The 27,435-nt window shown below is 38.7% G+C and overlaps 1 protein-coding gene across 1 annotated transcript; it reads right to left on the reverse strand.

The window, feature by feature from the left end:
- Positions 1-585: 585 nt before the first annotated feature.
- On the reverse strand, positions 586-9,588 carry LOC107780729 (uncharacterized). The gene is made up of 4 exons (XM_016601307.2): positions 8,723-9,588; positions 3,347-3,518; positions 1,521-1,698; positions 586-1,306 (listed from the first exon to the last, which is right to left on the reverse strand). Exons 1-4 carry the CDS (start codon positions 9,489-9,491, stop codon positions 782-784), a joined length of 1,644 nt encoding a protein of 547 aa, XP_016456793.2. The 5' UTR covers positions 9,492-9,588; the 3' UTR covers positions 586-781.
- Between the last annotated feature and the right edge of the window lie 17,847 nt (positions 9,589-27,435).

Raw genomic sequence — 27,435 nt, forward strand, 5'->3', positions numbered from 1 at the left:
CATAATAAAAAAAAATACTCAGTGGGAGACCCATGATAAATCAGTTTTTCCACAATTTCTGCCAAGATTCTCGCTAGTGGGATTGCAACGGCTTTTGTCTGTGAGCTCGATATTGCTTTGAGCCTTCGATCTTGGTTTGAGCTCGATTCTGACTCGAGCTCTCGATCTTGGCTCGAGCTCGATTCCGACTCGAGCTCTCGAATTGATTCGGGGCCAATGTTGGTTGGTCTCTAGATCATAAACATGATAGCTTTACTCTGCGTCATAGTTCGATTTGGACTAGAGCTCGAAAACGATGTCCAACTCGACATGGATCGGCCCCTCGGGTTCGAGGCTTGTTTGTTCCATCTTTAGAGTCTCAGTTCGATCGACCATCGTTCGAATTCGATCGGACGTGCGAAAGCCGAAATAGATTTCGACCGTATACAATCTCAATGACACAGATTGGACGCTTTAGAGAACTTCAAAGGCACTGGTTCTGAAGAGGTTACTGAATCTCAATGACACAGATTGGACGCTTTAGAGAACTTCAAAGGCACTGCTTCTGAAGAGGTTACTGTGCATAAAGATGGAAGCATGGAATCACTAAACGAGGTTTCCTTCTAGTGTAAAAACTAGTTCTGACAGAAGTTGGAGAAAATGAACTATAATACAGAACTCTACTTTTCAGTATACATATCATGGGAACACCATGACCAAAAAACTCTGGAAAGTGATGAAAAATTGCAGAAGTGAATTTTGTTCAAGTTTCCAACAGGGCTGTTTGATTAAGTAAAGATTTTCATTGTTCTGACTGTCCAAAATAGCTGCCAGATATTGTGATCAACATATTTAGCATAATAACTTCATCATCGAGTTTGGACTTGTCAGCTCTCAAGGTTGCACATTTCCGGAGTAATGACCGCAGCGCTGCACATGTATCGGCATCAAGAGGAGTATCAACCGCAGTGCACAGAGCAAACAACCATAAGCAGTCGTCCCTTGAAAGAGTGGTCATGCTTTGTACAGCTGTAATTCTCTTCCTTAACATTGTAACGCGAGCTACAGCATCCATTTGTAAGATAACAGATACGGTAGGGCCGTTGACAAATTTTTCGGCAAGAGATGACATAGGTATGGAATTTCCCAAGGCAGAATCATCACCAGCATCACATAGGTAAGACTCGTCTTCTCCTGGCATTAAACCATCAAACTTATCCAGAATAATGCCCTCAGGAAGCTGATTTGAAGAGTGTTCTTGATCAACAAAGGTTGCAGAATGCAGCTGGCTGGAAGTTCCAATATTAGCTGGCAAACGTGATAAAGCCTGAAACGAACCACAAGTTCCTTCCATAAAAAATATATATAAAGTGTTCCAGGAGCACTACCAGCACCAAAACTCAATAAAAACAAAGCATTTCTGATCGTATTTTCAGGGGGAACGAGCAGAGCTCGTAATATGATACTGACACTTGGATGACTCAAAACAACTATTGCATTTCCATTTCTAAAAATACTTCAAGCAAATACGCAGAAAATACCTGTCTTAACTCTGAAAAATCAGCAAGGAATGCTTCCTCCCACTCCTTGAGCGGCAACAAGTGCTCTAGACAGCTTGCAATATCAGGAATTTGGGGCATGTAATACGTCTGTTCTTTGTTAAGTCTACTGCCTTCAACTTTTGCAACCTTCACTTTGGGCAACAGTGATGCTTCCCACCTAGGACAATTTCAGCATACACATATCATTTTAGAGCCAACTTAACGCCACGGCCAGCCAAACAGGTTACAGAAAATGAGGAAATTTGGAAATACAAAGTCTAGCTAACTTGTAAAAATATCCACCAAGTCTCAAAAGGTGTTTAAAATTTAGCTAACAAATGCTCACTGAAAATACTCATAAGATTGTCAAACAAAGCCTCTCTTTTAGCTTTAACTCGAATCAAGAGCTTCACTCTGCCTGGGCACAAGTGTACAATACATCAGGTACGATACTGGTGACCAAGAGTTTAAGACTGAAAAATTAGAGGGGGACAATAAGAGCCACGAAAGATGCTTAGCCTCCTATTGTGGCAGAGAAAAGAAGGCACGGTCAATCTGGCAGCAGAGCTGAAAGCTCCTGAAAAGACACAGTGTCTCCCCTACTCCCTGCTCCTTACCGAAGCAAACGTAGCATAAAAGTGGAGTTCGCAGGACCTATGTTACTCGGACTCTTTAAAAATGTTGTTGGGTGCGTGTCGGATCCTCCAAATTTAGTACATTTTTGGAGGATCCGACACCGGTGCGGCAGCACTTTTGGAGAGTCCGAGCAACATAGCACAGGACAGCAATTGACGACTTGACGTATGCCGTTGCATAAGATTGATTGAGCATGTGAGGAAAGGGGATATGAAAGTGGAATGGAAAGCTAGTGAGAGAATGCCCAACTTCTCTCTAGAATTCTGGTATGCCAGTTTTGTCAGAAAACTGTTTCTTTGGTTTTCTCCAATCATGTCTTAAAGTGATTGGTTAAAAAACAGACCTATTAATGATGCAAAGAAGAATTTATTTCATAGCTGTGGTAACAAGTCTTATGACAGTGAAGCATGGTACAATTGGGTTGAAACAACAGAAAACTCCACATGCCGTATGGAATTTTCACAAAGCTTCAGAGGGACGTGAAGCATAGTTGCTGTTCAAGGCAGCAGAGTTTGATCATTCTACCAGAAGTTGTAGTGTTGTACACAGTTCAGGGTAGAATGGCTTGGCAACAAAGATTTGAGTCTCTCATGTTGAAAGGTGAGGTCTTCAGAAACGAGAAAGATTTAGACTCAACTACATTCGCAGAGGTGGTGAAACAAAACAGGTGCTCCTAAAAAAGAACAATCCTGATTTCAACAGAAACATTAACAAAGGTGCCCTAGGTGATAACATTAAGGTCCATGGCAACATCATTCCATCACCTGATTTTCTAAGCAGATGCCTTGGTAGTTCATTTGAAGAAAACCAAGAATTGCCTATATGTTTGGACATGCACAGGTGGGTGTTGAATAGATGGATAATCCCAGGGAATCAGGTATTCGATATGGGATGTTGGAAGCACCTTGCATCTCTCTGATAACAACTGAAAGCACTACAGTGAATGTAAAATATGAAATTGCATTTTCTAGAAAAAAATCTTAAGGATAAAATAAGACAATCGCAATGCAATTAACTCAAAAATTTAAAGGAATAGCTAACAGAAAAGGTTCATCCAGCTCTAGACCGACTTCAAGCACAATTTGTCATCCTAGATCTAAGCCTTATTCTTTTTAATTTCTGCAACAGCCATAACATTGATCAACCATAGTCTAAGAGCAACCCTATTAAAGACAGATAGAAGATGATACCTGACACGCCGAAGATACTCAAGTCCATCTTCAGGAGGACCAGAATCGAAGTCCGGCTCTCCTGTAACTATAAAGGCAGGTCTTTGAATGCTACTATAATCATCATCGCTATCATCACTTTCTTCATTAACATTGCATTCTTGATCATGCAAGTGCTCTGAATGGTCATTACCTGAAAGGCATAAACAATTACTTACATACATTCAGCTACTTCTATTACAGGTCTCGGTAAATCCAGAAAAATCAACTAATAGATCATCCTCAAGCAAATTTTACGTCGAGTATTATTCACTTCAAATGCAAATGATATTTCATCAATTCACTCACTTTACAACTGCAAGTAGACAAAACATTTACACCAGCAGTTTATTTTCCAGTGTACTACTTTCTACTTACATAAACAATACACATAAACACATCAGCACTCTATCTACCACAGTATCAACGTTTCAATTACAAGAGCTAGCTATCTACACTCAGAATCATCACTGTGGTCAGATATGAGCAAATAAGGAATAAATGTCCATCCCAAACACTTCTCTGCACAGCAGAGGTATTGTACAATGGTTAGAAATGCTCTTCCCTTCAACCCTTTATCTCGAACTGGGTACATTTAGTAAAGACCTAATGGCTAGTTAAAACACGAAGTCTTTCAGATTCCTAATTGTCATGTTTCTTTGTGTATAAACTTTCAGATGTTTTCCTTGTTCTTTTGCTGCCAAAACACCTGTGCCAACAGAAATTTAGAAATCCATCAAATTGACACAACCAGAACGAATGTGTAAGAGAAACACACAGATTCAAGAATCCAACCTGTCAATCTCTTAACGTAGTACCACCATGCTGACAGAAATGAACACTATTTAACAAAGATTGAGGGTCGTTCAGTTCAGGTCTGGGATATCCATAGGATATCCAACAACAACATACCCAGTAATATCCCACACCGTGGGATCTGGGGAGGGTAGTGTTACACCCCATGTTTTCGTACATGGAAGTACGCCATAAGTAAATTGATATAAGCTCGGAAATGAGATGTTACATTCTGCATTTTCGTACGTTAAGGTTTCGTCGTAAGTTAATCGACGTAAGTTCGGGAATGGGATTATTTTGAGATAATTCTTAATTATGTGGGTAATTGGTTAATTATTGGGTAATGGGATATTACCTAATTAATTGGGGATATATTGGATAAGTATTAAAGGGCATGAGGTGGCAGCCCCCCCTTTCACATCTAGTGACTCATAGCTTAGAATGAAAGGTGGCTATTTAAAAGGTCATACACATGACACTTACGTAAAAGATATTAGAAGTTTGGCATTTTGAGCATCATTTTTTGGCCTTAAAATAATCAAAGGTAATCTTATAACTTTTGTTCCTAATTCCAACATTTCAAAAACGGACATTTATCTCAATCCAACAAGAACAATTCCAACGATTATTTTGGCTTCAACGAGATTTTTTACAAAATCTTCAACCAATTCCTACAAAAGAAATCCAACGAGATTTCTTAGCACATTAGCAACGTGAAATTTTGCGATTCTAAGGGAGTACGGTGCAACCTTTTCCAAGAATATCATACGGATTTTTCCCTATTCCATGTATGTTAAGGCTATCCCGTCTTTCTCTTTGGCATGATCTATACGACCCAAAGGAAATGAGCAAATGCACAACTTCCATAAATTACTCTATTCGTAGAAATGCTAGAGATGTGTATATTCTTGTTTTCCCATAAGTCTTATTATACTATCGTTTGTTCATGGGTCTCAGAAAATACGTAAGTTGATAAAGTTTGTTTCATGATATTAATCAGAGGCATAATGGTCTTATGACACTCCAAAAGATTTTATTGACGTATTTCCCATGCATTGCATTCATTTATACATGCATATTGACCCATGACCAGATGGCGTTATATACGCGTATATATGTATGTATATGTATATGGGATATGGGAAAAGGTTACGGCCTTATATACGCACCACCACCTGATCAGCTGGTATACGTTGATGATTTGCCCACAGTGGCCGAAACGATATGATGGGATGCCCTCAGAGGCTTGATAATGTTATGAACGCATATACCTATGCATGATATGACATTTATACGCATATGCATGACATTATAAAAATGAAATGATTCACAGAGTTATGCAAACGTACATGTCGAGCCTTTTACTCTATGTTTCTCTCATGTCTATTATTTACTGATTTTCATTCTTTACATACTCGGTACATTATTTGTACTGACGTCACTTTTGCCTGGGGACGCTGCGTTTCATGCCCGCAGGTCCCGATAGATAGGTCGAGAGCCCTCCAAGTAGGCTATCAGCTCAGCGGAAAATGTTGGTGCGCTCCATTTGCTTCGAAGTTGCTTGTTTGGTTAGTATGATTTAGACGTGTATTGTTTGGTATGGCGGGACTCTGTCCCGACCTTTATGAAAATTATGTATCCTTAGAGGCTTGTAGACAGATGTCATGTACGTAAAAGATTGTATGACCTTGTCAGCCTATGTTCAGTGTATGAGTGGTTATTTTGGTCTTATAGGCCCGTATGTCTTATGTATAAGTTGGTATTACATGTTGTATTCTACTTATCTCACGGCAGCCTTCCAGCTCAATTATCTATGATAGTATGACATGAAAAGATATGTTATGTTGGTACTCGGTTGAGTAAGGTACCGGGTGCCCGTCGCGGCCCATCGGTTTGGGTCGTGACAGGTAGTGTGTACGCAGACCTTATCCCTACCTTGTGAGGATAGAGAGGTTGTTTCCAATAGACACTCGGCTTAGGAAAGCATAAGCACCACGTTAATGAAAATATAGACAAGAAGGGACAGTACCAAGAAGCCATATAAACGCAGAATAAAAACAACCAAATAATAAGGTGATCAACAATGAAAGAAAACAACGGTTAGTCATAAAAACCTATTACCAACAAAAGGCGAGACTGCGCGCCAATACTACTGTTATGAACACTCTAGACTACCTACTCTGTTACCCTAATCCTCGACCTCCATACCTTCCTATCAAGGGTCATGTCCTCCGTCAGCTAAAGTTGCGCCATGTCTTGCCTAATCACCTCTCCCCGCCTCTTCTTTGGCCTACCTCTACCTCTCCGTAGGTCCTCCAATGTCAACCTCTCACACCTCCTCACCGGGGCGTTTGTGCTCCTCCTCCTCACATGACCAAACCACCTAAGTCGCGCTTCCCGCATCTTGTCCTCAATAGGGGTCACACCCACCTTGTCGCGAATAACCTCATTTCTGATCCTATCTAACCTGGTGTGCTCGCACATCCATCTCAACATCCTCATCTCTGCTACCTTCATCTTCTGGACATGAGCGATCTTGACTGGCCCACACTCAGCCCCATACAACATCGTTGGTCTGACTACCACTCTGTAGAACTTACTCTTAAGTTTCGGTGGCACCTTCTTGTCACACAAAACACCGGAAGCGAGTCTCCATTTTATCCATCCCGCCCCAATACGATGTGTGACATCTTCATCAATCTCCACAGCCCCCTGAATAATAGACCCAAGGTACTTAAAACTCCCTCTCCTAGGGATGACCTGCGAGTCCAGCCTCACCTCTCCTCCCCCTCCTTGAGTCTCGCCACTGAACTTACACTCCAAGTATTATGTCTTCCAAGTATTCTGTCTTCCAAGTATTCTGTCTTGGTCCTGCTCAACTTGAAACCTTTAGATTCCAGGGTCTGCCTCCATACCTCTAATTGCACGTTCACACCGTCTCGTGTCTCGTCAATCAATACAATATCATCTGCAAATAGAATGCACCACGGCACCTCCTCTTGGATGTGGCGCGTCAGTACATCTATCACCAGAGTAAACAAAAAAGGGCTGATTGTCGACCCCTGATGCAACCCCATCATCACCGGAAAATGGTCTGAGTCCCCACCCACCGTCCTCACTCGGGTCTTTACTCCATCATACATGTCCGTAATCAACCTAACGTAGGCAACAGGTACACCTCTAGCCCTCCAAACATCTCCACAAAACCTACCTCAGAACTTTATCGTACGCCTTTTCCAAGTCGATGAACACCATATGCAAGTCCTTCTTTCTCTCCCTATACTGCTCCATCAATCTCCTAACAAGGTGGATGGCTTCTGTAGTCGAACGCCCCGACATAAACCCAAATTGGTTCTCAGAAATAGACACACTCCTCCTCACCCTTAGCTCTACCACTCTCTCCCAGACTTTCATAGTATGGCTAAGCAGCTTGATACCCCGATAGTTATTGCAATTTTGAATATCACCTTTGTTCTTGTATACAGGAACCATCGTCCTCCACCTCCACTCTTCGGGCATCTTCTTCGTTCTAAAAATAACATTAAATAACCTAGTAAGTCACTATAAGCCTGCCTTGCCCGCACTCTTCCAAAACTCCACCGGGATTTCATCCGGTCCGGTTGCTTTGCCACTGCTCATCTTACACATAGCCCCCTCACTCTAATCCGCCTACAATACCCAAAGTCACAACGACTCCCGGAGAGTTCCAAATCACCCAGGAATGCTCTTGTCCCCCTCCTCGTTCAAGAGACTATGGAAGTAGGTCTGTCATCTCCGACGGATAAGCCCCTCATCCAACAAAACTCTACCTTCTTCGTCCTTGATACACTTCACTTGGTCCAAGTCTCGCGCCTTCCTTTCTCACGGCTTGGCTAACTTGAACAACCTCTTATCCCCACCTCGGCCCTCGAGCTCCTCATACAAACGACTAAAAGCTGCAGTCTTGGCCGCCGTAACTGCTAACTTTGCGTCTTTCTTAGCCAACTTATAATGCTCCATATTCGCCCTCTTCTCCTCCTCATCTACACTTTCCACTAGCTTCAGATACACTACTTTCTTGGTTTTCACTTTTCCTTACGCCTCTCCATTCCACCACCGGTCTTCCTTGTGACCACCAGAGTAACCCTTTGAGATCCCTAATACCTCTCTCGTGACTTCCCTAATGCACTGCGCAGTCGTGTTCCACCTCCTATAATTCTGGCATAACCATGGGATTATCTATCTCACCTCCTATACTATATCGTATTAGCTAATACACACAATCAAGCATGGGATAAGTATAATCCCAAATTTTATACCGTAATTAATATCTTTATCCCGGTAACCAACTTTAACTATCAAAACTTCCAAATATATTACTACTAGCTAAACTTCACAACATAATTATTTCTATCGGACTCCACAAAGCATCATGTAATCTTTACTGAAATATAGTAAATTATACCCTCAAGAAACACCAGGTACCAAAGAACAAACAGCATTAGCAACACTACTATTCAACAAAGCAGAAAAAAGAAAATTCAGATAATACAAGTTGTTGAGAGAAGGATAGAAAAAACTTACCAGAAATCACAGGGGTATTTTCTTTTCCAAGGTGTCTACGAGGCCGGCGGATGTGCTTTTGAGTATAAGAATCAACGAGGCCATCGTACTCCTTTTGCACAGTATCATCAAGCCCAATGTACACCTCAGTCCATTTTTTCCTCTGTTCTTCCATTCCAATAAATCTCAAAATTTCCAACTCCTTTCTACAATAAACCCTTTTCTCTTCTCCTCCTCCTTTCCTCAAATTCTTTTCTTTGGCTTCTTCCATATTACTAAGTTTTGCTTTTCTTGCCACCATTTTTTCTCCATTCTCTTTTTCCACTTGATGAATTGCATTCTTTTTCTTCCTATTACTTGCTGATTTCCCATCAAAACCCCTCAATCTTTTATCAACAGTGCAACTTTTTCCAACTTGAGAGATATCAAACATTGCTGTATCATCAATTACTTCAATCTTCAGTGAACACCGCACAGTCCCATCATCTTTGGACCCCAACAAATTCTCTTCAATACTCCCCTTGTCTTCTTCTTTCTTGATGGATTCACCAGCCAATATTCCACTTTGGGTCACAAAATCTGTAACTTTGGGCACAAGGGTTTTGTCTTTGACTTCAGAGGCACCCATATTGAGATTCCAGCCGATATCATCAATGCTTGTCTTATCAGAGATGGCCTTCTCTGTGAAAGAAAGGGAGTCGGTTTGAAGTTGGTGTCCTTTGGTGTTGGAAGAAACAGAGAGGGGTTCTTTGGAAGCAGAAACAGCATGAGAATCGAAATCGTCGGACATGGCGGTAAATTTTTGTTTGGGGAATTTGGGTTTTTGGCATCAGTTAATATGCTAAAACCTCTTTAAACTATACTCACTTGTGTTAGGCTCCTAAAACCCCTAACTATATTCCCTTCTTATTAAAAGTTATACTCTCCGTTCTAATTTATGTGAACATGTTTAATTGGGCACGTAATTTAAGAAAAAATGAAGATTTTTGAAATTTATGGTTCTAAATAAATCAAAAAGGGGCCAGAGTATTTGTGTGGTTATAAAAGCTTCTCATTGAAGGTAGAATAGTAAGTGTGAGCTAAATTGTTTCCAAATTTAGAAATTGGTCATTCTTTTTGGAACGGACCAAAAAGAAAATAGATTCACATAAACTGAAACGGAGGGAGTAGTTAATTATGGCTATTAAATTGGCCCCACCTAACCATGTGTAATGGCTAATTAGTGTGCCTAATGTAGAAAAATAGTTAATTTCTAAGTCCCCGGCAACGGCACCAAAAACTTGTTGGGACCAAACACACTCACGCAAGTATACGCGGTCGTCAAGTAATAAAGTGACTAAAAGTCGGATGTCGAACCCACGAGGACTTATGATTAACTATTAACTAAATTAGACTATCCTAATTATCTAAACAAGAATTAAATCTAAAAATATTTTATTCTAAACTAATTAAATAAAAAAATATAAATAATAAACTTTAAACAGAGAAAGAGCAGATTTTTTTATGATATCAATGTAATGAAAACGATCTAGGGTTATGGGCTATCTACCAATCATATTGTATTCTTAAATTGAATTGACCAGCTAATTTATCTAGCTTATTGGTTGACAAGGTTAATATTGCTCATAAGAATCTGTCGAGTTCTTACTCGCCTATTCAAGCTAACCTAACGCCTATATGTCTGTGGAGTTAGAATCAACAAGAACGCATTTATAATTCATGTAAATCAACCAAGCAAGGCAATTAGGTATATGTCTATCCTAACCACGAATCCGTTCTCCGATGCCCGAGTTCAAGAACTTGCTCTACTCAATCCTATATGCAATCTAGAATTCCCACTTTCGAGTTCAATTTTAGATTCGTAGATAGTATTCAATTGGTGATCAAGCAATTAAATAATTAAGCGCAAGATTGAATAAATAAACCAATATGATAAATCAAGAAGGCAAAATCAATATCAGAATAACAATAGTCATGAAAGAACCACAACCCTAGAACGTGAAGTTTAGCTCCACATAAACATGGTAGCCAAACAACAAATCATACAAAGAAACATAAAAATTACTAAATTTGGTGGGAGAAAGATGAAACTTGATGAATTCCGGCCTCCACAGCTTTGTCGTGGCTTTTTCCCCCTTCCCAAAATGTTAGATGACCTAAAGGAGGCGTTTTTGGCTTATATATTGCGTACAAAAGTCGTGGGCCAAAGTTCTCCTATTCCTAGTCCAAATCGGCTTCAGGGATTGATGCTAAGATGGATGCGACGCATCCACCTCGTCCTCCATTTCTCAGCTTCGCATGCGAGGGTGGATGCGACGCATCCACCCTTTGTTCCTCCATCTCAGCTTTGCCCAGGTGCGGATGTTAAGGCGGATGCTATGGGCCGACTTCACTGCTAAGGGTGCACGAAATCTGATTTTTTTTCTAGATTGGATTCCTCTTCCTCTGGCTAGAGCACCTTTTCTTCATATTTTTGCACTCCAATACCTTAAATCATCACACACAACTCAATTAGTCATAAAACCAATAATTAAACCATGTTGGGCGTTTTAAAGATCAAATAGCATCAAAAAGCGATTAAAACATGGGTAAAGGAACATCAACACATATCGAAATATGCCCAACATCACCACCCCACACTTAAATCTTTGTTCGTCCTCGAACAAACCATCAATATAGTAGACGAAACAAAATTAAGCTCTTATCATTCAAAGCACACTACACATATGACCATGGTTATTTGCTACAATTAGGCTCTAGAATATGCATTACATACACTTCCCTTTACTTATGTCATTCTTTAAAAATATTCAAACAAAGACAACATGCTCACAACAACCCTAACCTCAAAAACTGACTTAATGTCACTATGCACTCATGGCTTGAACACCCAATATCATAGAGAAGTCTAATAACGTTACCTATCCCTCGTGAAACTATGTGCCCTCACAACAAGAACAAGAGAGCGAGTTTAATCCACGCATTCGAATCTCATGATCAAATATATTTTAATGACTCACATATATCAAAGAAAATCGCTCACTCTCACAAAGAAGTCACATGCATGCAATTGGTACCATAGACTTGCCCTTAATGTAAATCTCTACTAATGTAAGCTCGCTCGATCTAAAATTAATTAGGACTTTTTCATGATTGTAATGTGGGCTAAGGGACATGTAGGATATATTTTAGGAATAGTGACTCAACCTCCTAAGCACTTTAACACATCATCAAATAACTTAAGCGCAATTTCTTCAACACCACTTCAATTTCACAAATAATATCACCCCAACAATATTTCCTCTTTCTTTAAGCACTACTTTAATTCATACCCACTAGCAAGAATAAGACAACAATTTATTCCTCTATATTTTTCTTTCTTTCTTTTTTTTTTCCTTTCAATTTTCGCTAGTGGCGTATTATTTTACAAAATAAGTGCACCCTTCTTTCTTTCATTGGTTCCACTCAAAAGTCACCCCACACTTAGTCCCTTCTTACTTCTTTTAGCGCTCATCTAACAATTAAAGTGCTTTAAGAGGTAAAAGGATCAAAACAATGTCAATTAAGAATAAAAAGGGTATATGCTTGTAATGTGGGTACCAAATAAAAGGTCTACAGGCTCAAAAGGGTTAACTAGGGATAGATTTTATTTGTGATAAGCAATAAGCTCAAAAAGATTAAAGAAAGCCTAAAATCATTTTTCAAACCGAGCATCACCTAAAATTTCGCTTCAACTCACATACCGGGCAAGTTCTAGACACAAGTACAATACATGGACAACACAAAAACCTCACCACACATGGCACATGACTCACTAAGGGAAGGTCCCATTCCGACTCTCAAATAATGCAAGTATTCACGGAGCCACGAGATATTAAGTATTAAGCGCAAAGTGAACACAAGTCAAGAAAATGAGAAATAGTCATCACAAAACATGTTATCCAATATATAAAGGCATCAAGATTAATATCAAAATATAGGGGAGATACTACACATGCCAAAGCATAAATATGCTACTATGAAACAAGTCAAGGGCGCTTAGGTTCATCATTCTTCCTCCTTTTATTTCCTAAATTCCTAATCTACTCGGAAAGAAAAAAACTACCCGGTTCAAACTACATCCCATGAAAAAGAACCGAGGCACAAAGAAAAACCATAGGGGATTATTACTACCTAAAGAAAGCTGAAAGACATATTTTTGGATTTTTTTTATTTAGACTTTAATCCCTCAAGAAAACTGTCTAGGAGATCAATCGTCGGGAAATGTCCAATTTTTCTACTTTTTTTTTTTCACAAAAGCTACTACACTTAAGAATGAGTACTACAACTAAGCTAAAATAGCACAGAAACTCATCCAAACGATCTCCTCACCCCACACTTAAAATTTTGCAATGTCCTCAATGCACACTATAAATAATAAGAGGGTAAACGAGACTCCCTGGTAGGCCAAAGGCCGAAGCAATAGCGGCTCACGAGGTACTCAGACTTTCCCCAGGCATCGTCCTTTGTGTGGGAACCCCACACTTAGTCCTCACCATCTAGCTCGCTTTTGCACTCTTCTAATGGCTTTGCTTCCTATGCTCATAATCCTACAAAACAAAAATAAATACTACAAAATAATAAAAATAAAATAAAATAAAAAGTAAACAAAAATAAAAGAAAGCAGTAAAGCTGAGTTGCCTCCCAACAAGCGCCTGATTTAACGTCGCGGCACGACGTGAATCACTTTTTGCCTCCACCTCGAACTTATGAATTGAGCCCCTAACATGGCATCCAGTCTGCGGCTATGCTCCAGTGGTGGGGCTACAAAGATAACCAGGCCAAGTAATAAATTTTTTACTCTACACTTCTCGGCCTTTAGATGAGGAATGTATTTTTTTCTTTTTGGCATGACAAATTCAAGAGTATAGGCACTCTCATCCTCACCCTTTGACCCCCTCATTGGCTCAGATGGCTCGATTACTATCTTACTATCTAAACACAATGTGAAAAAAATATTGGAATGAGGTCTAATGCGCCTTAACTCATGAATTGTACTACTATTTACATCCCCATATGTACGCACACTCAAGTCTCCCAAAGTAATGTTATCTATTCCCTCATATGACTCTAGAGCATTCTTCTCAACATTGGCATCCTCAAGAAAAACATGGTCTAATAATTGGTATTCTTGTTTTAGCTCCTCAATTTGGTCTAGAAGATTTTTTTCAGCTTCACACAACTCATCATTAAATTGTTGGCCATTACACACATCAACCTTTTCATTCAAATTTGCATCCAAGTTATGCACAGCCAGGCCAAAATTATCAATTTTATGTGCAAGATCATCTCTCTCCTTAGACCAATCATTCACCAAAGTTGTCAAAAGACAACGTCATTCCGCATATTCCCTTAATCGAGAATATTCGTCCCAATACCAACCCTTACTCCCATATTCAAATTCAGCTTTCCAAGAGTTCAGGTCATGACAAGCCCAAAATGACGGGCCATATAAGTCTTCCGTCAACCAAGAGTCTTCATCAATAACCTTACCTCCATATATTTCATCCCCAGATGTCATGGTGAAAGAACTAGAAACATACTAAGAGAAAAATTAAATAGTTATAAAAATAAAATATTTACAAAAAGAGAAGAAAAAAAAACTTGTAAAGATAAAAGTAAAAGCCTACTGTAGAAAAATAGTTAATTTCTAAGTCCCCGGCAACGGCGCCAAAAACTTGTTGGGACCAAACACACTCACGCAAGTATACGCGGTCGTCAAGTAATAAAGTGACTAAAAGTCGGATGTTAAACCCACGAGGACTTATGATTAACTATTAACTAAATTAGACTATCCTAATTATCTAAACAAGAATTAAACCTAAAAATATTTTATTCTAAACTAATTAAATAAAAAAATATAAATAATAAACTTTAAACAAAGAAAGAGCAGATTTTTTATGATATCAATGTAATGAAAACGATCTAGGGTTATGGGCTATCTAACAATCATATTGTATTCTTAAATTGAATTGACCAGCTAATTTATCTAGCTTATTGGTTGACAGGGTTAATATTGCTCATAAGAATCTGTCGAGTTCTTACTCGCCTATTCAAGCTAACCTAACGCCTATATCTATGGAGTTAGAATCAACAAGAACGCATTTATAATTCCTGTAAATCAACCAAGCAAGGCAATTAGGTATATGTCTATCCTAACCACGAATCCGTTCTCCGATGCCCGAGTTCAAGAACTTGCTCTACTCAATCCTATATGCAATCTAGAATTCCCACTTTCGAGTTCAATTCTAGATTCGTAGATAGTATTCAATTGGTGATCAAGCAATTAAATAATTAAGTGCAAGATTGAATAAATAAACCAATATGATAAATCAAGAAGGCAAAATCAATATCAGAATAACAATAGTCATGAAAGAAGCACAACCCTAGAACGTGAAGTTTAGCTCCACATAAACATGGTAGCCAAACAACAAATCATACAAAGAAACATAAAAATTACTAAATTTGGTGGGAGAAAGATGAAACTTGATGAATTCCGGCCTCCACAGCTTTGTCGTGGCTTTTTCCCCCTTCCCAATATGTTAGATGACCTAAAGGAGGCGTTTTTGGCTTATATATTGCGTACAAAAGTCGGGGGCCAAAGTTCTCCTATTCCTAGTCCAAATCGGCTTCAGGGATTGATGCTAAGGTGGATGCGACGCATCCACCTCGTCCTCCATTTCTCAGCTTCGCATGCGAGGGTGGATGCGACGCATCCACCCTTTGTTCCTCCATCTCAGCTTTGCCCAGGTGCGGATGCTAAGGCGGATGCTATGGGCCGACTTCACTGCTAAGGGTGCACGAAATCTGATTTTTTTCTAGATTGGATTCCTCTTCCTCTGGCTAGAGCACCTTTTCTTCATATTTTTGCACTCCAACACCTTAAATCATCACACACAACTCAATTAGTCATAAAACCAATAATTAAACCATGTTGGGCATTTTAAAGATCAAATAGCATCAAAAGGCGGTTAAAACATGGGTAAAGTAACATCAACACACATCGAAATATGCCCAACATCAAATAACATTAACATTATTAAAATAAGACTTTGAGTAAGTAAATATATTTATAAGGATAAAACACAAATTATGTAAATGATGAACGTAGATCGTCTAATGATGATTTATTAGAATGACAAAATGCATTCAAAATTTTTTTGTAACTTATTAATAGATGATGATGATAAATTATTAATATCTCCCAAATTCACATAGGAAAATATTTTAATATTAACTACTAATATTTTTTAAAATGTAATTGTTTACCCGTAAAACGATATAGTTGAATTTGTAACATGGTTTATAGACACGTGAATTGAAATAGATAAGAATAAAATCAAGATTATGAAAATAACTCAAAAGAAATACAAGCCTGGCTGTATGGTGAGCCTCTCCGGAAGCAGTAATAAGAACAATATTAAGAACGACAAAAAGTAAGTAATTTTATAAAATGAGAGCAAATTATAGCATTTGAGTTCAGATGATTTTTCGTGTCCGATAATGGATACTAATTCTTCTATTTATAGCTTATATAGGGAGACAAGATCCCCAAATCAAGCTCCTCTTGAATGAAAATAAAATCACCATTGATGGTTGCATAACAATTGGCTATTAATACAGAGATTCTTCGTAACGGATGCTCATTGAATGTTGTCTTTCCCAACCGATGTCTTTCTTTCAAATCTTTGTCATCGGTTCCCATGCCTTCGTAACTCACCCAGCACCAGTCACATGTTTGTATCCGGTGTCAACTATTTGCTAACTCACATCTTACCTATCTTCAGTTCCACGTGTCATCTCGTCATTCGTCCAACTATCGCTAATCAGTTTTACCCCATACAGATAGTCCCCTTACTTTCCGGTGATAGAACTTAGTGTTACCGGGAAGTAGATAAGACCTCTTTTCTTAGCGGAAAAGTTCCTGAACAATTTCTGACACTTGAAAGGACGCGTCTTCTCGCATTTAATGACCCGAACACGTGTTATCCCGTGATTCAACAAATATTTCTATCAGCTTTTGAGGTAATCATGACCACGAATTTTGCCATCTATAAACTTCTCCACTACCCATCACTTTTACCCTTCACTTTTACAAATCCTTCTTCTTTGCATCTCCTTAGAACCCTACTGCAAAATTCATCTTTCTCACTACAATTTCACTGCTTAAATTTCTTACCACCAACATGTCTTCTAACGCCGCTGTCCTCGAAAACTCTAGCCTTCTCTTCAGTGAAGGCCCTAAGAAGAACAAAACAAAGGAGGTCGATGTTGAATTCGAACCTCCTACCGTTAATACCATTATTCCTCTCCAACTCGACTCCTAGTTAGATCTTCAAGTCCAAAAAGAACCTATTAATCCCAAAAGCGACAGACACTAGCATGTTCGTAGGTACCCTTCTTCCATACGTCCTGCTAGCATTCCCGTCATGAAGAAAGATTGTGATTTGAAAGACATTGAAATCTTCGCTTCACCTTCTCCAAACCAGGGTTCATGTATGTCTATACATACCCCTTCACTTTGGGATTGGGTAAAGAAATTGACCCTATAATTTTAGAATTCTATCATCATTATAGAATTTGCTTAACTCAAGTAGGACCATTAATATGGCGTATGGTGACTTGCCTCCGAAAATTGTGCTCCAAAACCGGAGAAACCCTAACTCTCGCACACATGATCAACCTCTACTCTCCGAAGGTCTTCCGTGGAGGTGTGCTAAAGCTCAGCAAACACTGCCACCATGGCCTCCTTACCAGTGTTGATGATGACAACGATCGTGGCTGGATGGAATGGTTCATTGTCATCGCTACTAGGGATATTCTCCCGACAACAGCACCTGCTATTCCTGAATCGTGAAACCTTTTTCGTAAGTCTTTGGATATCTTTTTCTTTCTGTGTTCTGAAAAGACTTTCCTCCTTCATTAACTTCGTATTTTCCTCTTTTCAGCTACTCATTGGGAACCACCACAGGTTAAGAACCTGGCCCAATGGGTGCAGAAAATATTGGACATTTTTACACTAGACAACCTCTGCTCTCCAAAGATCTTCCGTGGAGGTGTGCTAAAGCTCAGCAAATGTGGCCACCACGGCCTCCTTACCAGTATTGATGATGACAACGATCGTGGCTGGATGGAACGGTTCATTGTCATCGCTACCAGGGATATTCTCCCAACAACAGCACCTGTTATTCTTGAATCGTAAAACTTTTTTCGTAAGTCTTTGGATATCTTTTTCTTTCCGTGTTCTGAAAAGACTTTCCTCCTTCATTAACTTCGTATTTTTTTCCTTTCAGATACTCATTGGGAACCACCACAGGTTAAGAACCTGGCCCAATGGGTGCAGAAAATTTTGGATATTTTTACACTAGACTCTCGAAGTTGGAAAGAAATGGCTCCCAGATCTAATTGAAAAGCCAAAAATCATGGTAAGTAAAAGTTCTTTCTTCCTTCTTTCAATTTGACTTTTCTCAATTTACTGACTCTTTTTTGCAATACATAGGTATTCCGAAAGAAAATTTCATCCCCCCTCCCCCCCCCCGAGGTTCTCGATGACCCAGAGGAAGCCCAAAGAGCATTGCAAAAATGTCCTAGACCGGAAGAGAGCTCTTGAAGCCACCCTTGCTGCCGGTGAGGGCGCCTCCTCCCCAGCCCAAAGACAAGAAACCAAAGAGAAAACGCCCTCCTCGGCTGGGACTCGGGAGAAGACTTTAAAAGAAACATCAGTCGGACCAGCCATAGTGGTCCTTGTTAAAGAAGGAACTGATGATGAACCAGTTCCTCTTCAAAGAAGAAAAAGATTTTCATCAGCTCAGTCGGGTGAGCTTCAAACTCCACAACCGGAAGAAGTTCAAGGACTCTTCACGGAAATAGGATTGGCCAAAAATGCTGCATCTCGTTTTAGAATCCCCATCATTGCTTCCGGTCAAAGGAGTTCAACCCCTGACATTCCTCCGCCATCAACTTCTGAGCCAATTGCGACTGCCTCTCCTTTTACACCGGCTACTACCTCTCCACCTGCCCCATCCGAACATATAGAAGATGTTCCTTCCCCACGGTCACCCGACCATGGAAAATTTAGGAACACTTACCTGACACCCACTCAAAACCCTAATGGAAATCGGAGTGTCATTCTCACAGTTTTGAATGAGTGCCACGTACTTTCCAAGCCGGTGGAGGTTTCTAACTATCTGAAGTCACTGGCCACATAAAAAGATTGGAGAAAAATAGACTCCCTTTCTGCTGAGTGCCTTATAAATAACAGCATGCACTGTTCGGCTAAGGTATCAATCTATCCTTCCTTTCTACCCGTTTTGTTTAGTAAACTTTATCTTTATAACCTTAGTTTTAACCATTTTAGGCTAACCTTCTTGCTTCCGAGGGCCTGCAAAGGTTGATTTTGGATAAAGAGGAACTTAATTTGGAACGAAATCAACTTTTGACCAAACAGAACTAGCTTGTCGAGCGCCTCCCGGTGTTGGAAGCAAAAGTTGCTCAAATAGGCGAGCTCGAAGCCTAATTAGAGCAATCCGAGCAAGATAGAATGGCCCACAGCTAAGAAGCCGCTCAATTACATGAAGATCTCAAGGAAGCGAATGCCAAGTGGGCTGAACCGCATGATGCCATAACTGCGACGGTCGAGCGTGAGTCTGCTTTTATGGAGCAAATCAACAACTTGGAAGCAAACTTACGCTTGAAAACCGAAGGGGCTAATGCTTCCGAGGAGAAGAGATCAAAAATGGAAGAAAGGCTCGAAAGGGTCATGGTGCAGAACCAGCTTCATGCGACAATCAATACTGAACTTGATTCCAAGATCAGTATTGTGAAAGCCGAAAATGAGAAGCTCCAATCAAAAATTGAGAAACTCCGAGCTAAACTCCAGACCAAGAAGATTCTTTCCTCTTCGAAAATCCTATACCATTTATCACATGAGGAGGAAGACTTTGGAGGAGGCCAAAGAAGGCATTGCAAACATGGATGACTGCATTGCCAAGGCTCGTGAATTTGAGACAACTGCTCTCGAGAACCTACTTGCTCGGCCCGTTGCCTCTAACTCTTCGAAAACTATCTCCGAGTATTCCAAAACCAAAAAGGAAGCTGAAGAAGAAAAGACAAGGATGAAGGCCTCGAACCGGAAGCGGAACAGCCTTCTCCTGAAAAGGAAAACGAAGACTCTTATCTCCCTTCGGGCTCTGGCAGCAAAAATAATTGATGTATATATTTTTCTTTTCTTTTGTAACTATGCCAAAATTTCTTTATTGAGTTTGGCATTTTAAGTAATGAAAGAATATTTTTGCTTAAGTATTGTGCAAGAAATATCTTTTTTTATTTAACTAACAAAGGTCAGAATTTTTTTTTACATCCGATAGATTTTAATCCCGGGCATTCATACTTCCGGAATCTACTCTTTGACTATGAGGGTTTCATAAGAGAGGGCCCTTATGTTTACGGCGCTCTTGAAGAGGACGCCTTCTTTTCATTCCGGCACAATTATAAAAGTTTCCTTTCCTTTCCTTATTTAAATTAAGCAAGATCTCCTTATATTTAGGACTTCAAAATTATAAAAGTTTTATCTTATATGAATTTTAAAATTAAAGTATAATTAAAAAACACAAAATATTTATATGTTTTACCTTATATATGAATTTTATACAATTGAAAGTTTTTTAGCTCAAAAGTAATTGTATAATCATGCTAAATTTTAGGTTAACAATTATGATGTAAACAAATCAGTAATTAACCTATAAATGTTATGAGTATTCTATGTGAGATTGGTCAATTGGCTATTAATTTATTCTTCAATCAATAATTTACTTAGATATAAATATTAATATAGATTTTAAAACTTAATTAGAAAAAATAATTATGAAAATATTTAATAATAGCAAGAGAAAGAGAGAGAGAGAAAAGTGATTGACAAAGTCATTTAACGCTACGATAAACATAAAGTGCAAAAGTTCAATTTTTTTATCATTTGAAAAAAGAATTTTTGTGGATAAATATATAGTTGTAATTAAATATTTATTTTTATCTTATGAGCTAATAATAATAATAATTTAAATCCTCAAAAAAATTATTTCTATTAGTGATTAAAAAAGATAATTAAGTATTTGAATTGACCTTTTTTCCAGAATTTAAATTAACTACCTAGAAAGATAATCTAATTTTATTCATTTCTAAATTCATCATATAGGTAAAATTATTTTTCAAGTTTACACAAATTTTAGAGTACATAAATTATTTTTCCCAAAAAGACCATCGACAATAAAGGAAATCAATATATAAAATAAAATCAATTGCAGTATTAAGAATTAAATTGGTTAAATAGAAACTTTAATAAATAAGAATGAAATAGTAGAAGCCAAAATGTATTCATAAAGAGATGTCAGGTGAGATAGACTTTAACCTATTTGTAAATCATATTAAAAGATATGTATTATTATAAAATAACGTACAACTAATTTAACTAAATTCATCATCTATGCATATTCAAAAGATATTTAATACAATTACTATGAGAAAATTATTTTTATCATTTAAATAAATATTGTATTTTATTTTAACGTCGATGCAAATATGTTTAATTGATAGACACTATACACATGTGCAACGCATGTACACTAAAACTAGTTATATTAAAAGCATGAATGCCCTTAGTGAAATATCGTTCCCCTTTTTTATCCTTTAAAAATAAATTTCTCACTAGTCAAAATAGTCATTTTAATTATTTATCTAATATTTAGGACTTTAAAATCGATTAAAATTTTAGTTATTAGACTTTCCTTATTTTAACTATAAAAAATTTTCTAAAATTTAGGACTTTAAAATCACTTAAAATTTTGCCTCATATAAATCATTTCCTTACCAAAGTTGATTAATTGTTAGTCTTTCTTTATTTATTACTAGCGAATTAACCCGCGCTTTGCGCGGTTTGAGATAATATATACTATACATAATTAGTTCAAACACCTATGTTATAACACTCTAGTAGTTAATCTAAAACTAAAACAAAACAAAACCAAAAAAAAAGTTAATCTAAAATGCCAACAAAAATTAAGAAACAAATATATAAAGTGACACATACGGAAAATAATATATAAGAGAATGATACACCTTGAACAAAATAAAATAGAAAAATAAATCCAAAAAGAATAATCACATATATTTTTCTAGTTCTTTGTTAACAATTACTTGGTTAGTTGGTTGTAAACTTGATTGCAAATAATTACTTGGTCGGCCAATCCAAATTATCAAAGCAACGAACTCTATGTATTACATTAAACCATATTATCTAATGAATGTTAAGAGTGTGTTGACATGAATAAATATTATTCAAATTAATTAGAGAATAAAAACAAACAGTTAGGAATAGAAGAATCGACACTAATATTAAGAAAAATTTAGCATGTCAGGTTAGCCTTTTCAGATTCCATCTTAATCCAAGCAGTAACACGTGTAAAAAGCGTGCAGAAAGAAACTACATTTGAAAAAAATTATTTTCGAAATGGATTAGGATAATTTACCTAATCATAACAAAATCGGGGAAGAGCATAAAGAAACATGTAGCATTACAATCAAATAGGTACAGAACAATTAAAGGACTGACTTTATCAAAGCTAATTTATGTCTTTCAACTCCTCGAATAACTGTATAATTTGCCGATATTGATCTCCAAAAACATATCCATCTATGCATATTGGTTTTAACAACCAGATAGAAATGATGGAAAAAAACATTTGATACAACTTGTAATATATATGTTATGTTCAAATGAACTAAATAAAGGATTGGCAACAATAACTATAGGAATCAATGATACCTAAAGACAGTGCTTGCAATAAACGTAAATTCCCATAGTACTGTTTTCAAGTAAGCCATAGTTTAGAGATACCATCAGACTGGAAAAAAAGAAAAGCATACATGAAAATAGCTTCTGCATTTTCAGTTGTATTTAAGTTATAACTGTATGTGAGGAAAATCAAGCGTGAACGAAGACAACAGCTTCTTCATTTTCAATTGTATCCATATAACTGTGTGGAAAATCAAGCGTACGAGAACAAAGTAAAACACAATTAACCAAGTGTAATACTTATTTATCCGAAAAACGGATAGAGTTGAATTTATACGTAGTTCTAAGGATACGTGGTATAACTTGGCACAAATCGAAAAGTAAGTAAAAATATATTGAGTATTGACTGTATAACGAATAAAATACAAACTAAACTGAATGGAAAACAGTTTATGAACAAGCAAGACGAATCAATATACAAAACCCAAAAAAGGATAACCTCTATATGAATATCAATATGTTTTTCTATACGAATGCCTTAATATTGGATGTTTGTACATAAATAATAGTTATCCTTCTTATAGTGGAGGAATCCTACTTTAGATATAATTAAAAATACATAGTGGGAATCCCATGATAGATTAGCTTTTCCCTAATTCCCGCCGAGATTCTCTCCCTTAGTGCAGCTGTAACGGCTCTTGTCTCTTGGCTCGATCTTGGTCGGATTTGGTATTGGTCGATTTCCAGATTTAGAGCTCGATATTAACTCGAGCTCGATATTGACTCGGGGCTCGGTATCGAATCGGGCTTGATATTGGTCGGTCTCTGGCTCTTAAGCTCGATGACACCGCTTCACTTCATAGTTCGATTTGGACCCGAGCTCGGTAATGACTTCGAGCTCGGTATTTGATCGGGCCCAAAAATTTGAGCTTGGTAACCTGGATTCAGATCTCATCTCGATATTATGAAGATGACCTTCGGTTCATTATGTTCCAATCTTGACTAATCATACGCAGGTCAAAACCGATTTTGACCGTACACAGATAGTCCCCTCGTTTCTCGAGAAGAATGTGGCAAGAAACGACATGATTTTCCAACGTTATGACTAGATATACACTGACGTTTGCATCTAGCCCGACCATGACGTACGTGATAGATGTCCCGTCGGTTTAGTTACCAAGGTATTAAATGCGTGTCAGACGATGGTCGGCCATTGCTCATATTGAACCGTCATTGCCAACCCTATAAATAGCTCCTCTTTTTACCATTTTTTACTTTTACATCTACAATTTCCAAATCTTCTAAGTTCTTTTTCACATTTTCTGAGCTCTTCATCTGTAAATATGTGATTTTCACTGTAAAATCCCTCTTCAGCACACCAAATCTTGTCATCTTCCTCTATCTTCAATCATCAAATCCAAATGGCGAAAACCTCAAAAACCGTTCCTCAAAAAGAAAAAGCTTCTTCTTCGCGGCCCGCTGGCGATAAAACACCGGTGGAGCCACGACCTGAGGAGTGTGTTCCCGGAGGTGTGTTCTTACCTCTGATTTTAAGATTGACAAAGCCTCGCCGGTTCCCGGTCGATGCGAGCCAGTATCGAGGTATATGTGCTCGATAACCGAGGGACATCTTAAACAGTTAAGGAAAGATTGCAACTGGGAGAACAAGGAAGTGATAATCCCGGCTCCCGAAGAAGATATTACTACTCATGTGAAAGGGTTTTTAAGTATTTATACTTACCCTTTCACGTTGGGCCCACTCGACCCAGTTGTCATCGATTTTTGCCGCCAATACCAAATAATCCTAGGCCAAATCCATCCTTCTTTTTGGCGGATCGTTATTCTGATCCGCTTCTTTGTGAACAAAGTCGAGGGGATGCCTTTCACCCTCGACCACCTCATTAGATTGTACAGCCCCCACCTCTATCGAGGTGAGTTAATAAAACTCTAGCGCCGGGCTAACAAAGTGTTGTTCTCGAGCATAGACGAGGACAAGGACCGATGCTGGATGGGTAGGTTCGTTCGAGTGAAGACTTCCGACCTAATCCCGGCCGAGAAGATGCCATTTCCCGAGAAATGGAACATGAAGCGTAAGTATAATTCTACTGTTAGCTCCTATTATTTTGCTCCTTCGTTTCTTTCTCACCGATATCATTTTTCGTGATGTAGCGGTTACTTGGATGCCCGGTGTTATTCCTAACCTTGAGAGCTGGGTACGGGACCTGGCTTTGACCTCCACATATGCCGAGCACTCGCGGAGCGACTTATCAAAAAGCCGATAGGAGGCTAAAACTCATGGTAAGCCTTTTTCCCATGTCTTCGATGATTCGAACAAAATATCTTTTTTATACTTAACCAATTTTCTTGTATGTAGGTCGGGGCAAAGATGCGGTCATGAGGCCCTCGTCTGGCGAGGAAGAGACTTCGGCCCCGGTTCCAAAACCGGCGAAGGACAACAAGAGAAAAAGGGCCTCTACTGATAGCATCCTAGGAAGCTCAAATCTATTCAAGGACAAGAATGAAGCTTTGGAATCTCAAAGAGGGCCTTTAACAAAATGTCAAGCTAAAGAGTTGCAAAATAAGGTCATTAGACTTCAAGTACAAATAAAGAAGTTGTTAATTGGGATGGAGAGCTCAAGGATAAAGGATATGAGTTGTCTAGGTATTATAATTATTTTATGGTCCAAATTCATGTCCAAGAAAATGTGGATTAGATCCCAAGAGACATCCTCTGAAGAAGGTCCAGATCAGGCCATTATTGGACCTATTTGGCACCTAAAAATATGTCCAAACTTGCAGCCCAATAAGTCCTACATGAAGCCAAGTTTTTATAACATAAAAAGTACTTACTTGCTTCCCAAAAAAGGTTCAATAAGCGTGATAGAAGTTGGGTACAAGTTGGTGCCAAGTTGCTTGCAAGTTGCCTCCAAGATTTTCAAGATCCTATCCAAGATTGGTTTTAACTTATTTCCATATATTTTGGTACTAGATTTATTGCTTTCCTAGGTAGTTAAGGTTATGTTTTCCTTTTCCTAAGATTGTTGGAGTTACTTTCCAAGATTGACTTGGTTTTTGTTTCCTAGTATTTTTCCTTTTCCTAAGGTATTTGGACTTGTTGTCCAAAGTAGTTTAGGACTTTATTTCCTTATTTTTAGGTAGGAATTTCGTGACCCCCTCTCTATATAAAGGGGTATATTCTTTGTTTTTAGATTTTGAGATTATTATAGACCAATATCAATAAAAATTGTGAGATTTTTCTTGCACTCTTGTGTGTGGCTACTCTTGGATTTATTCTTCAACCTTCAAGACTCAACTTAAGGTGGTAATATTAAACTCTTTCGAAATCTTAGATCACTTCTAGGTATTCAAGAAAGGTAATAAGTTTAGGCTTATTGTTGTTCTTGTTATTCTAAAGGGTCGGGTTTCACAATCTATCTCTTGTTTTTAATTCTCTACCAAAGGCAATTAGTTCTTTGTTAGCTAATTGTTGTTGTTAGGATTCAACTTCAAGAATAGACTTCTTGAATTCAAGAAACTCTTTCTTGAATTCAATCTATCTTTAATTTTTCGTTGTTTTTTTGTTTCTTTATTTTCTTTTAGCTTCCGCATGTTTCTTGATTTTTTTAGTAATTCTTGGACCCCTATCGTGTTGTTATCATCTACTTCCGAGGATCCAAAACTTAAGACAAGGACGGCTCGTAAGCCGAGGAAGAATATCATCCCTTTGACTGAAGAATCAGTTTGGCGTCTAAGGGATGAAGATGAAGATGAAGAAGAAAATGATGGGTCTATACTGGTGGCCCATGTGAAGAAAACCATCGATGCCCCAAAGGCATCTGGGTCGATGAGGCTCCATATCGAACTGAGGGGATATCGGAGAAGGACTCGGACAAAGTCCCCGAGTCGTTGGAGATCAAGAATGCCTCCCATCGAAGTCTACAAACGGTGGGTATATCTGAAGGGGCCGGCCCCGAAGCTCTTCGAACTGAGGAGAATGCCCCAAGCGACTCACTTGGGGAAATAGTAATCGGAGACTTGCCTACTCTCCCTGCTTTTTCCGAATGGGCAATTCGGGAAGCTCGAGCTTTGGGGACCCTCGAGGTAGACGGGGCCCATGAGGGAGAGGACCCCTTTCGTGATTTATTTACCGGTATCGAGGATGCTGCCAGCCTGAGTGATGCGTCGGGTCTTTTCTTCGAGGTACAACGAGCCCTGAATCGGGTAAGTCTCGATTCCCTTTGTTGATATCATATTTTCCATTTTCTGCCTAACTTTTTCTCTTTTTCGTATAGGCTTTAGCTCTTTATCAAGAGGAGTTTTCCAAGTCTCGGGCAGAGCTGAGCCGATGTGAGGCCAACTTCTGAGGCTTTCGGAGGAGAGAAATGCCCTCAAACTTCTTAGTGGGCAACAAGAGGAAGAGATCAAAGATCTTCGAGCCGAGTTGGCCAAGGCTCACGAAGATCAGACAGACCTGATCGAGCAGGTAATGAAAATTTTAAAAGCCCATGGGCTCGACTTGGGAACGGTGGCTAACATTTCAATCTCACATTAGCAGCAGAAGATCGAGAGGATCGAGCAGTTTCATGAGGAGGTCGACACGATAAAGACGGAGTCCTTTGGATGGAAAGAAGGTATGGACCGTCTTGCTGCAAAAAAAGAGACCGCTCGAGCTCAATTATAATCGGTCAAAATTCAACTTCAAGGCATAAAGAAGAGGAGCTCGGCTCAAGCAAGAAAAATAAAGGATCTTGAAGCTCAGTTAGCTTCCGAATTTGCCAAGGTCGAGAAAGCAAAGGTCGAGGCGGATGCAATCATGGCCGTCTATCGGGGCGATGCTGAAGTCGCCCAAGTACAAGCGAGAGAGGCAGCCGAGACTGCTTAAACTCGAGCACATTAGGTTGTTGAACTC

Source organism: Nicotiana tabacum, chromosome 12 (genome assembly GCF_000715075.1).
Source record: "Nicotiana tabacum cultivar K326 chromosome 12, ASM71507v2, whole genome shotgun sequence".
Taxonomy (NCBI): Eukaryota; Viridiplantae; Streptophyta; class Magnoliopsida; order Solanales; family Solanaceae; genus Nicotiana; species Nicotiana tabacum.